Source organism: Humulus lupulus, chromosome 3 (genome assembly GCF_963169125.1).
Source record: "Humulus lupulus chromosome 3, drHumLupu1.1, whole genome shotgun sequence".
In the NCBI taxonomy this organism is placed as follows: domain Eukaryota; kingdom Viridiplantae; phylum Streptophyta; class Magnoliopsida; order Rosales; family Cannabaceae; genus Humulus; species Humulus lupulus.
Genome location: NC_084795.1, coordinates 19,662,924 through 19,676,989, shown reverse-complemented (window position 1 = coordinate 19,676,989; position 14,066 = coordinate 19,662,924). Strand labels below are relative to the sequence as shown.

General features: G+C 33.3%; 1 protein-coding gene and 1 non-coding gene across 2 annotated transcripts; one reads left to right on the top strand and one right to left on the bottom strand.

The window, feature by feature from the left end:
* Window positions 1-7,803: 7,803 nt before the first annotated feature.
* LOC133823731 (uncharacterized) lies at window positions 7,804-9,285 on the bottom strand. Its single transcript, XM_062256577.1, has 4 exons — window positions 9,214-9,285; window positions 8,724-9,114; window positions 8,482-8,630; window positions 7,804-8,382 (listed from the first exon to the last, which is right to left on the bottom strand). Exons 1-4 carry the CDS (start codon window positions 9,283-9,285, stop codon window positions 7,804-7,806), a joined length of 1,191 nt encoding a protein of 396 aa, XP_062112561.1.
* Window positions 8,759-8,864, top strand: LOC133828291 (small nucleolar RNA R71). Its single transcript, XR_009890919.1, has one exon. It is a non-coding gene; the product is annotated as a small nucleolar RNA R71 (small nucleolar RNA).
* Window positions 9,286-14,066: the final 4,781 nt, after the last annotated feature.

The window sequence follows — 14,066 nt, the reverse complement described above, 5'->3', positions numbered from 1 at the left end:
GTCGAGAAAACTGATAGCCCTTTGTTGTTCTGGTTGGGAATAGTTTCGAGGTGGATTGTCCATGTGCACTCTATTCCCAGTTGCCCGTGACCTCGACAGATAACTCCCAGACGGCTGGGTTGTCTCACTCGTCTATTCCCTTGGTCAGCCCCTATTGGGGCCTCGTGGTTACTCATTTGCTCAGGCTGAGACTGAGGATTCCTGTCGCAACTTGCACTCCTTGCACATCAGACAGGCCTCTAAGGTTCCCCTTCTCCAGCTCGAGGTCCACCTGGTGCCTATGGCATCTCTCACACTGGTGATGGGTGCCTTATTAGAGAGGACAGATGCCTTATTGGAGATGGTAATGGCCTTTCATTGTTTGCAGTTGGCCTCGCAAAATCTGGGTTAATACTCCAAGCCGCCTGTGGGGGAGCTCGGTTATTCCCAGTGTTAGTGGGAATTTCTCTAGCTTGGTTGGTTATTACCGGGTTTCAAGATGAAACCCTTGACTGGTTAATGTTGGTTTTACGGTACTAAATTAGGTTTGTTGTAATGCCCCGATTAATTCTAGACCTCGGACCATTAAAAACTACTAAACATAACTACTATTTTGGAATTTATACATACATAAAATATTATAACTTTATTAAAAATCGAAAATACGGTACGAAATACAAAATAAGGTATGGGTACCCATTGTTTAGTATATAAAACATAAAAACATAAACTTTAATCAATCGTTTATATACTAAGTTCATAAATACATAAAACATAAATTAAAAGACTTTAAACAACGTCATCCTCGATCTTCCCGCAATCCATTCAATCCATTCATCCCCAATACACATGCCAAGCTGCCACGAATCTGTCCTACCTTCCAAGTTCATTTTCCTGTATCATCTAAAACAAAAGGAATGAGTCTAATGCCCAACAAGGAAAATCTACTTAAAACATATATCATAAATCATAAGACTATATCATAAAACATATACTATAAAATATATGACATAAAAACGTATATCATATAGGACTACAATATTAATGGTCACTAACTCATTACCGTAGAATGTGATAAAATCACCTAGGTCCTCAGTCTACTAATCGAGGTAGGTTAGATCACAAAATAGTATATGATAACCCATCTAGGTCCTCTGTCTACTAATCGAGGTAGGGTAAATCATAACTCTAATCCACGATAATGATAAAAATCTTGGGGTTTGCTATCTAAGCAACTATAAACCCCAAGTGAATACAAAACATATTTATGCATATATACATAGCACATATCATATCATATAAACATATCATAACACATCATATAAACACATATAATCTAACCTATTTTCCTTACCAAAAACCGGGATATTGGAGACAAGAACAGGATTGGAACACTCCTAAAACCAACAGTAAAAACCATGAGTTTCTAAAAAAAATGAAAAAGAGAACTAAACCATTAAGATAGAAACTTACTGAAAAACCTTAAGTTTCAAGGAACTTAAACACCTAACCAAAAAGCCATAATAATGAGTTAGGACCTGAAAGAAAATGGAAGAAAATAAAAGAACTATGATGGATTAAACCTGAGGATAAGAATACCTTGGATGATCTAGAACTCCGATCTACACCTCGATACCGAAAAGTCACTCTATCTTACTTCCCAAATGTTTAGAAAAGCCTAGATTGGAAAACCTATAACCCAAAACCCAAGTGTTTTCTCTCAAGAGTAATCTTAGCAGCTTGGAAGCTTTGAAGAATGCTTGAATGATGAGTGAAATGGCTGAGTATTAGGTCATATTTATAGAGTTCAAGGAGTGAAACTAACCCCTTTTAAAATGAATAAATAAATGAATAATAATTGAAAAGATTTGAATTTGCGTTTCAACAGATGCCCAGAACTCGGTCAAAAACGTTCAAGAGCAAGTCCAAGTGGTTGGGAGCTATTTCTAATTTAAATCCACAAAGATTCAAAACTGGCTTCATGAGCCGATATATCGCCTACCCTAGGCTATATATCGCCTCTACCTATGTCCCGTGCTTTCGTTCGTGCGAAGTCAACGTGTTTTCTGTATCTCCCGTAGGTGATATATCGGCATACATTGATATATCAAACACGTTTCTGCACTCTTTCAACATATTTTGAATTTTTTAAACAACTTTGACTGAGTAAAATGTGATCCTAACAGCTGCTGGAAGGTTCTAGAGCTTCTAGATTTATCCTTTATTAAATTATTCATCCAAAATGTTTAAATCCTTAATAAACATGCTTGTGACAAGTCACGTTCTTATCAATTCTATCTAAACATTAGGTTATAATAAATAATATTTCTAGCAGCAAGTATATTAATCAAACCTTATGTTATAATTAATATTTCTAAACTATAGGTTAAACTTATAAAATTTATAATTGTTTTTATGAGTTTCCAACTAAATCCCGGCTTGAACCAATAACCATGTAAACTAAAATACTACAAGTTATTACTATACTACTACTACTACTACTACTACTACTACTACTACTACTACTACTGTTGCTGCTGCTACTACTACTACTACTACTATTACTATTATCTAGCTAAGTAAAATTCTGAGACACTACATTTGCAGCGGAAGCATTTATGTTGATTATCATTGTACTGACCCCAAGGATCCCCCATATGTGACATATATTAAAACATAAAGCAATAATGGTAGCAGAAAAATACCTCTTAATGCCTATCAAGTGTCTTTGCTTTCTTTTCGTATTAAAAACGATCTTCCTATCGAAGCTGGTAGAAAATGATGATGATGGATGATGAAAAAACTCACACCGTAGTCTTCCAAGCCTACCTCAACACTCAAGTATCAGTGTGGGCTAATAGGATTCACAAAATTATGTGTTCTTGTTTTTGTCTCAACTCATGAGCAAGAACAGTAATGGGAGAGGAGAGTAAATAATTCAATTAACCTTTTAAGGTTTCCTAAATGTATCGATATATAGATTTATGATTATACCGGTATAATTAAATTAACCCTATATAAAATTATTTAGGTTAAGATAATAATATATAATAAAGACATTTATTTATTTAAACATTAAATAATAATATTATAAATATTTAAATAAATATTTTTAACCGATTATTCTATAGATATTATTTCAAATTTAAATATTTAAATAATTTAATATCTAATAACCGAATGAGAGAATCTCTCAACCACTTGAGGGAATATCTCAACTGCTAGGAGAGAATCTCTCAACTACCTGTGAGAGAATATTTCAATCACATTAAAATATCTATAACAAACTATTAAATTTAAATTTAAATAAATATTTAATTTTTGAATTAAAATAATAATCCAAAATTAAACCCAGTGGACTCCACCCTATGATGTAGGCACCCACCACTGTTCTTACACATTGGTTGGCGCCAATGCTGTTGTCCAAACAGCATAGGTGGCGCCAACATCTATCTTGTCCAGACAATGGTGTTTTCCCAATTTATTTAATATTACTTATTTATAATAAAATAAACAATTACTATTTTACCCTTGCAAAATAAATTCTCCTTCCTCTTTTATTTTGTGACATCCATACCCTTGACAGTGTGGTATAAAGGTGACTCGAGGACCATGGACCTATAACACTAAGCTCCAATAAACCAGATTATTTATTGAACTCATTGTTGTGTAAAATTGATACGCAAGTATACGTAATCGACACAAGTAATACAATGATAAATAAAGATCGTCCCCACAGAGATTGATTTACTAATTACCAACAAATTAATTTTCTATTTCTATTTGGTCAACAATAAATTGGTTTCAAAAATATTAAAATAACAAAAGCAATAAACATAAAATAACACTATGAAAGAAAGCAAATAATTGTAAAAACTTCAAAAATAAAGAACTAGGGATTTTAATTTCATCAACTTTTCACTTCATTATTTCACCAATCAGACTTCACAATTCTTCTTCCTAAACTAATAGCGGATTAACAAAAACGATTCTTACTCTTTTTCAAGAAACAAATAACTCAATTTACATGTGAATTTTCTACATTCTTGTGATAAATTTCAACACATGAAAGGCATTGAACACAATAATCCTAAAACTACACAATTCATATAGGTATTTTCATCCAATATGAAAATTGTGATTATTCAATCATAGCATAATCAATTCTCACTTTTCAGATTTCGAATCAAAATCATAAATCATGCAAATGGTGATCAAGCATTCATAAGCATTAAGAACATATCAAATAATTTAGAATAGAAGTGAAGAAAGAATCATGAAATCCTCATAGAAAATAACAAAGATCCAAGTGATTACATTAAAAACTCTAGAAAATAAAATTAGTTCATGTTCATAATGAAGAAATCCATAAACAATAAATTAACATAAAGTAAAGATAAAAAGAAAAGAAAAGAACTCTATGCCGATCCAAGCTCTTCTCCCAAAGTGATCCCAATCCTCTTTTCCTAGTCTAGGTCTGCAAAAAGTGCCTCGTTTTCTCTCCAAAATCGTAATTTAAACCTGATTAGCGTTTCTCCCAAACATGAAATGACCAAAACACCCTTCATTAAAAATCTATGTTTTTCACATTTCTAGACATATCCTACGGTTGCATGATAGCATTCCTGTGGTCGTAGGAATGCCCTAGAAATGCCCAACTTTTTTGGAATTGCAGCCGCAAAATCTCATTCCTGCAATTGCAGAAAGTGCTCCCAAACACAGTTTTCCACCAATTTTTGTCCTTTTGTCGATTTTTCCACCATGTTTCCACACCTAACTCACCTAAGCCCTTCGACACCTGAAAACACACAAAAACAAGTGTAAAATAGAACAAAACAAAACTGAACACCTAATACTCTACCTAAAAAGACATAGATAAACAAGTCTAAAACTTGTTCATCAAACTTCCCCAAACTTAACATTTGCTCGCCCTCTAGCAAAGAAAACAAGACTCAAGACAAACTAAACAAATGAATCAAGATAATCACAATTTTTAAGCCTCAAAATTAATGAATGACAAGCATATATAATTCTTGAAAAATAACTGACAAGTAATCCAGATTTTCAATCCAACCACTTCTTCAACTTACCTTAACCCATTGATCATTTTTGTCTACTCAACCATGAACAGTAAATAACACACATTTAAAATAATTTACACACACCAAATTCTCACCATCAATCCATCAAATCCTATATTTCCATATGCTTGCTAACTTATTATTCTCCACTAATATAAATCAACGCATGTTCAAGAATCAAAAGGTCTTTTAAAGCTTGTATTGAGAGGCTTAGGTAACGGTAGATAAGATAGTCATTTTAGCTCAAATATACCATAAGCATATAATCAAAACAAACCAAACCTGATATCCATATTATAATCCAAACAACCCCAAATTTCCCTTTATTTTCCAAGATTGAGAAAAATTCACACTAGATATATCTTTTTTATTATTATTATTTAACTACACTTCCCCAAACTTATGTTTTTCAATGTGAACAAACATAAGAAGTGTAGTTTATTTTCAATCTCAATTTTTTTCGCATTTTTCTCTCAATCTTTTCTTTTATTTTTCTATTGTCACAACCAAATCACAAAATAACACCCATTACAAATCAATCCCCATTTACATATTTATATGCTCATGGTATAAATCAAGGGAATGAAAAATAATAAAGTATTCAATTAGGCTCAAAATAAGTGGTTAACAATAAAAAAGTTATACTTTTAGGCTCCAAAATAGGTAACTAGGGATAAATTAATCAAGGTTGGCTTGAAAGATTCAAACATTCCAAAAAAAATTTGCCTAAATCATTTTCCTAACACATGCATTGTCTATGATTTCGCCTCAACTAACAAGCAAGAAAGTTCTAGAATTGTTCATACATTCTTTCCACATTCAAAATTCAGCACGTGTACATACATTTAAATGCAAGAATTTACCAATCATGATCAAATATTGAGTTTTACAATGAATTAAAGTAATCCAAAGAAGTGATCAAACCAAGCACACAGATTTTTTTACAATCAAATATATTTTTCTCGAATTATATTACAAGTCATTCACGTATTCTCATCGGTTAATCATTGTTATCTTGATTCGGCAGACTCTCTAGATACCCTAACACGCAACACAATTAACACACAAAACCAAACACAATTTAACAAAATACCAAACTAAACAGCAACTTGACTCAACTAACTTAACACAAATAACTAAAATAAATCCCTCTTCCCCAAATTTACCAAAAAAATTGTCCCCATTGTTTAAATAAAAGCTAAGGAAAGGAAACTTACCTAACTCGACTCACGATGAAGGACCTACCCTCGGCATCCCCCTCAGGTGGAGGATACCCAAAGTTAGGTTATTGTGGATGGTGGAAATCCACTAGTGTCAATGCCAAAATGAGTGGTGAAGGCTTGGTTGTAGGCATATTGGTTCTGTGCCACATTGACACTCCATAAGTGGTGCTGCTGGAATTGAGACACCAAAGTGTCCATCCTTTGGTTTATGTTCTAGGATTTTTTTTATTTTTTATTATAAAAAAACGTGATCCTGTGGCCGCAGGACACCCTTCCTGCGGTCGCAGGATTGAACCCCTAGGCGATTTTTCAGCAGTGTCGCGTGCAGTCGCAAGATACGTAATGCGATCGTACAAAGCTGACCAATAGGCCTAGACCACTGGAGTTGCAGTCGTAGGAAGTGGTTCCTGCAGTCGCAAGTCTGCTCCACAAACCACAATTTCTTTCCTTTTTTTCACCATTTTCAATTATTTTTTCACGTATTTCACGATTCCATAATCAACAATATTTACAAGAAAATTAAAATCAAACAAAAACTAACTAAAAAAATACAAATTTTCTCAACTAAAATAGCTTAAAAACTTAACAAACTTAAAGAAATTAAATGAACTTAGGATGCCTCCTAGTGACACTTTATTTAACGTTTCCAACTAGACGCTCACTTCCTTCATTAAACTTCAACCCGAGTCAAGTCCACCCCGCTCATCCTTTAGAGCCATAGTGTCATAAGCAAAAACTCTTCTTTTGATGTTGCTAATCGTCGGAGCCTTCCATCGCTCATGTAGCCTTCGAGCCTTCCCACTATAGAACTGTTTCAAACAATGACGAACTGCTCGACTACCAATTTCAGCATTGATTTTTCTCTTTGTGGTTTCCAAATTACTACCACCACTACATACCACATCCACTCTACAACAAGTTGGAATATCAGTTTCTGCAAAAACATTAAATGTTACATATTCATTTTACACTCCCAGCTTCAACTCTCCCTTTTGTACATCAATTAGTGCTCTCCCTGTGGCTAAGAATGGTCTTCCCAAAATAATGGGAATGTTTACATCTTCCTCCATATCTAGAATTATAAAATCAGCAGGGAATATAAATTTACCAACCTTAACTAAGACATCTTCAATTACTCCATGAGGTTGCTTAACAGAGAGGTCTGCCATTTGTAAGGACACAGTAGTGGGGCGAGCTTCTCCCAATTTCAGCTTCCGAAAAATAGATAAGGGCATTAAATTTACACTAGCCCCTAAATCACATAAGGCATTGGTCATAACAGTATCTCCTATTGAGTAAGGAATCGTGAAACTACCTGGATCTTTAAGCTTGGGAGGTAGTTTCTTCTGTAAAATAGCACTGCACTCCTCAGTAAGCGTTGCTGTCTCATAATCCTCCAACTTCTTTTTCTTTGACAAGATTCCCTTCATAAACTTCACATAGCTTGGCATTTGTTCAAGTGTCTTGGCAAAAGGTATGTTAATGTGAAGTTTTTGAAAAATGTCTAGAAACTTTGAAAACTACTTGTCAAGGGTCTTCTTTTGAATTCGCTGAGGATATGGAATCTTGATGTGGTGCTCATAGCTCACAGGTGACTGCTTCTTCTTAAGGTTGGCAATAACCTCTTCTTCTACCTTACCCTCATTCTCAGCTTCAACTATTGGTATAGGTATAGACTTCTTAAATGGCTCTTCCAACTTCGTCTCACTCCTCAAAGAGATTGCATTACACTGCTCTTTAGGATTCACCTCTGTATTACTTGGGAAATTTCCTTGAGGCCTACTTTGTAACATATTTGTCAACTGACCAACTTGCATCTCAAGATTCCTGATGGATGAGCAAGTTTCTGTCATAAATTGAGATTGAGAGTTGGTCAGAGTTAACAGTGCAGCTTGTAACTCATTTATCTTCTCTTGAGAAACAGGTAGTACCGGTGGTTGTAACGGTGCATGAGATGGAGCTTGAATCATAGGGTGCTGAATTTCTTGAGGACCCTGATTATTTCTCCATGCAAAATTAGGCTGATTTCTCCACCCTTGGTTGAACAGGTTGGAGAATGGATAATTAGCTTGCCTATTGAAATTTTCCATCATATTCGCCTGTTCCATGGGAATGGAATTGTTCATCTCAACTACCATGCACTACTCATATGGGTGAGAACCACCACAATTATGACATGTCGCTTGGATCTACATGACTTGAGTGGCCATAGAATTTTTTTGCAGTTGCTTGGTCAATGATGCAACAGGAGCAATGAGAGCAGTAATAGCATCCAACTCATGCATACCAACTACCTTCTTATTTCTATCCCGTTCACTAGGCCACTGATAGTTATTCATGGCCATTTCTTCAAGCAATTCATAGGCCTCATTAGCACTCTTGCGCATAAAAGCACCACCTGCTGCACTGTCAATAATGGTACGAGTCGTCCCACACAGACCATTGTAAAAATTATGGACTAACATCCATTGTTCAATCCCATGATGAGGACACTTCCTCAAAAGCTCCTTAAACCTCTCCCATACATCATAAAGAGACTCTCCATCAAATTGAGAGAAGTTATTAATTTCCCCTCTTAACTGTGCAGCCTTGGATGGACGGAAAAATTTAGCAAGAAATTTCAAAGCTAATGCCTCCCATGTAGTAATTGAATTAGCTTGAAGAGATTTAAACCAACTTTTAGCTCTATCCCGTAGTGAGAACGGGAACAATCTCAGTCTAATAGCATCGTCGATGACCCTATTATATTTAAAAGTTCCACACAACTCCAGGAAATTGGCTATGTATGTATTGGGGTCCTCAGTAGGGAGTTCACCAAACTGGACAGTAGACTAGACCATTTGCAGAATCGTCGACTTAATTTCAAAATTATTGGCTACAACTGCCGGCGGTTGGATGCATGATTGTACTCCAGTAACATCGAGGAGTACATAGTCTCTGAGTGTTCGAACTACTGGCTCAGCAGAGTCCCCATTCAACACATTGCCCTGATGTTGGGCCATCTCTGCTAACCATTTCTATTTTCTGTTCTGTCTGCAAGTCCTCTCAATTTCAGTATTAATGGGCAAAAGATTGTTAATCCCTTGACGTCGCATATACCAATTGACACTTGAAATTAAGATTCTCAAACACAACAGTTAGAGACAATTAATACAGAAACACCAATTTAGAATAAAAATTAATTGTATTGATATTAATAAAAATCAATCCCCGGCAACGGCGTCAAAAACTCGTTGTGTAAAATTGATACGCAAGTATACGTAACGATACAAGTAATACAATGATAAATAAATATTGTTCCCACAAAGATTGATTTACTAATTACCAACAAATTAATTTTCTATTTCTATTTGTTCAACAATAAATTGGTTTCAAAAATAGTAAAATAACAAAAGCAATAAACATAAAATAACACTATGAAAGAAAGCAAATAATTGTAAAAACTTCAAAAATAAAGAACTAAGGATTTTAATTTCATCAACTTTTCACTTCATTATTTTGCAAATTAGACTTCACAATTCTTCTTCCTAAACTAATAGCGGATTAACAAAAATGATTCTTACTCTTTTTCAAGAAACATATAACTCAATTTACATGTGAATTTTCTACATTCTTGTGATAAATTCCAACACATAAAAGGCATTGAACACAATAATCCTAAAACTACACAATTCATATAGGTATTTTCATCCAATATGAAAATTGTGATTATTCAATCATAGCATAATCAATTCTCACTTTTCAGATTTCGAATCAAAATCATAAATCATGCAAATGGTGATCAAGCATTCATAAGCATTAAGAACATATCAAATAATTTAGAATAGAAGTGAAGAAAGAATCATGAAATCCTCATAGAAAATAACAAAGATCCAAGTGATTACATTAAAAACCCTAGAAAATAAAATTAGTTCGTGGTCATAATGAAGAAATCCATAAACAATAAATTAACATAAAGTAAAGATAAAAAGAAAAGAAAAGAACTCTATGCCGATCCAAGCTCTTCTCCCAAAGTGATCCCAATCCTCTTTTCCTAGTCTAGGTCTGCAAAAAGTGCATTTTTTTCTCTCCAAAATCGTAATTTAAACCTGATTAGCATTTCTCCCAAACATGAAATGACCAAAACACCCTTCATTAAAAATATGCATTTTTCACATTTCTAGACATATCCTACAATCGTAGGATATCATTCCTACGGTCGCAGAAAGTGCTCCGAAACATAGTTTTCCACCAATTTTTGTCCTTATGTCGGTTTTTCCACCATGCTTCCACACCTAACTCACCTAAGCCCTTCGACACCTGAAAACACACAAAAACAAGCGTAAAATAGAACAAAACAAAACTAAACACATAATACTCTACCTAAAAAGACATAGATAAACGAGTCTAAAACTCGTTCATCACTCATCAATGCAATAATCTTATTTATTAATTCCATTATTACTCCATTATAAATATGGAATTGCACTCTTAGTAATTATAGAATTATATCTACTAAGTTTATTAGCAGTAGTCCATTGATATAAACAATATTAGTAGTTCGTCCTCCTGTTATCGGTTCATAATTAGAATTGGTCAAAATTACCGTTTTACCCTTCTAATTATCTCTTTATCCTTTAGTACCATTAATTCACCAGTGAAAGTTAATTTAGATCAAATCTAAATTTGTGCACAACTTTTCAGTTCCAGAATTAACACTGAAAGGGAACCAATATTCGATTTGTTAGGAAACTCAGGATTTTATCCTGTAAATCATGTTCCCAGCCATCCATGTTACTAAATTCCCAAAAAAAAGTTGCAAGCTTCATTAATAAAGAAACTTTAACGAGTGAATAATAGAGCTTTGTAAACATGAGCAGGAGTTCATGAATACTTAAGATTTAGACTGATCTACTAATTGATCATCTAAGTGATATGAATTAAGTCTTTAAAATAAACGACAAGTTCTATAAAGAAATTAATTCATATCGGTCTAGTCATATATAATCATAATTATATACAACACCTTTACTAAGATGTCTATCTACATCAGCAATCTGAATCTAAATTGCTTGCACCAAATAATGTGCTTAGTAAATCGTACTAGCAACCATTGACTAAAGATTCCATACTTTAATATGTTGATGACAATTTTATTTATTGTGTATGATCTTAATTCTCTCGTACTCATACAAGATCATACCCTCATAAATGAATATGGAATTTTCTAATATTCATATACTATAAATTATTTAAATAATAATTTAATAATCAAACATATTTAAAATTTTCACTTTATTTAATATTGAAAATGTCTAATACAGCTTTTCAGGGCATAACCCCTAACAATTAACCCCAACATTTGCCCTAGCCCTTGCTTGATCTTGTTAGGCTCTCTGCTCGGCCATTCTAGCTGTCGTACTGCCTCGAGGTCTCCCCCTAGTTCTCTGTGGGGGTGCCTAGGCTTTAGCCGCCTATCTAGCCATCTCCTCATTTAACCTAGTAGCCTTGATTAATCTATCCTGCAGCCTTTGATGTTCTAATTCCACCATTGGAACATATCTGTCAGGATTATAATAATCCTGATTTTGTGGCCTATAACTTTGACTAGGGTCCCGAGACTTGGTTGACACGTTCCCTTCATCGGGAGTTTGATCATTGACTGACTGCTTGCCAAGCCTTCGAGGATGCTCTTCAGTGCGCGGAGTGTCTTCTTCACGAATTCCTGGGAGTGGTCCTCCACTTCCTGTTTCGGGGATGTTTACAATAGCCATGTCTATAAAATGGGACGCTTGAAAGAATGTTTAACGCTCTCAATGAAAGCACCAAACTGTTGACTATGTTTTTCGTCAACTCAAAATAAGAGCAATTAAGCAAATGAATAATTAAGAAAGAAAAGAAGAATTAAGATTTTTTTACGTGGTTCGATAGTTAAATCTACCTAGTCCACAAGTCACTTTCATTTATCTATCTGCATGAAAGATTTGAGAGCAATTTCACAGAGTTTTTTGTGTATAAGAATTTAGCGCAACCCTAAATGACTATCATCCAGGCTATTTATAGACCCGGTTACAGAATATTCTTCCCTTAATTCTAGGGAAGTTAAAACCTAATTTATTTGAATTCAAAATATAAATAAATATCGATAAATAAAAATTAAATGTATTATTTAAATAAATATCCCTTAAATATAGGGTTGTTTGCACACAATATTAACCAAACCTACATAAATAGGAATTTACAACTACATTCTCATGTGTTGCTTTAACGCGCTTTCGAGCTTAGCTTCCAGTAACGTCGCCTCCTTATCTGATCAGTCTTTCAAAACTACCTTTCGGAGGAAACCTCTGCTTTTGAGCTCACAGTACAAGTAATCGTGCCAAATACTTTTACTACTTTCGATCTTTCCACTTGCGAGCCTATATTTTTAGGTTGCTAATTCATTCTCGAAATTTGGGCGTAACAAATATGCAGTTTTATATTAAATATTATTATAATAATTATATTTTATAATATTTAAATTTATATTAATATAATTAATAAATGTCTATTTTTAATTAGTTTTAAAGGTATATTTCATTAAATATTTATAATATTATGTTAAAGTTAACAAAAAAAAAACTGTTAAAACTAATAATTTTTGTTATATACATACTTTTTATATAAAAAGATATCTTTGAAATATAAATCAACTCCTCTGCTATTTTTTTTCCTGGGTGAACCCCTTCCAAAGGAAGAGGCCAAAACACAACTGAAACAACAACAACATTGACCGATAGCATAAACACACAGACAGACCGACTACCCAAACTAAATAACTAAGCAACTAAACACACCTAACAGGAAGCTAGGTCCCAAGCACAACAAAGCAACTAGAACCACAAAAAAGTTTAAAAAAACAAAGGGCTTGTTTGATATTGTTTTTTATTTTCAAAATTGTGTTTTCATAAATGAGAATAGAAAACAATTTTTGTAGTTTTAAAAATGCAATGGTGTTTGGCTAATGTTTTCTAAAAATAGTTTTCAAAAACCAAAAACATGTGTTGGATGATAAAAAAAACAAGCAGTTTTTAGAAAACAAAATTTTTTTTACAAGAATTTTTTTAATACTTATTATTATGATTTTTTAATAAAAAGTGACATGTCACATGCATATTTAATGTAACTTAGTATAATATTGTTAATTTTCATATAAATTAACAAAATATCATATTGCTTGAAAAAATATAATTATAAATTTTAATATATAAATAATTTTTAAAAGTAAGATAAATCAAGAAAATATTATAATGCTTAAAAAATATGAGAAATTTTAATACCTAAATAAATTTTAAATAAAATATTTAATCTGAAGTAGATATAAAATCACCATTAGTCTACAATATGTCCTCATAAACACAATTTAAATACTAAAATTATTTTCTAATAATAAAATATAGTTGACTAAGTTATATTATTATAAGTTGTCCACATAGCTTGAGCAATACGATCTCGGCATCTTGCCATTACTACAACAGATTCATCAGACAAATTGATTTCACATCTTGACACATTAGTGTTAGCTTCATCTATGTTGTCTTCACCCTCAACTTCTTCTTCTTCCCATTCTCTAAACATACGATCACATTGTGTGCATTGACGAATAAAATTATAAAGAGTGCAGCAAGCAATAACTATCAAAGGTTGTCTACTCAATTTGTAAGGTGGCATCATCTTCAATATAGGAAAACATGCTTTCAGTACACCAAAGCACCGTTCAATGACTTTCCTAAGTGAAGAATGCCTATAATTGAATAGTTCTTTC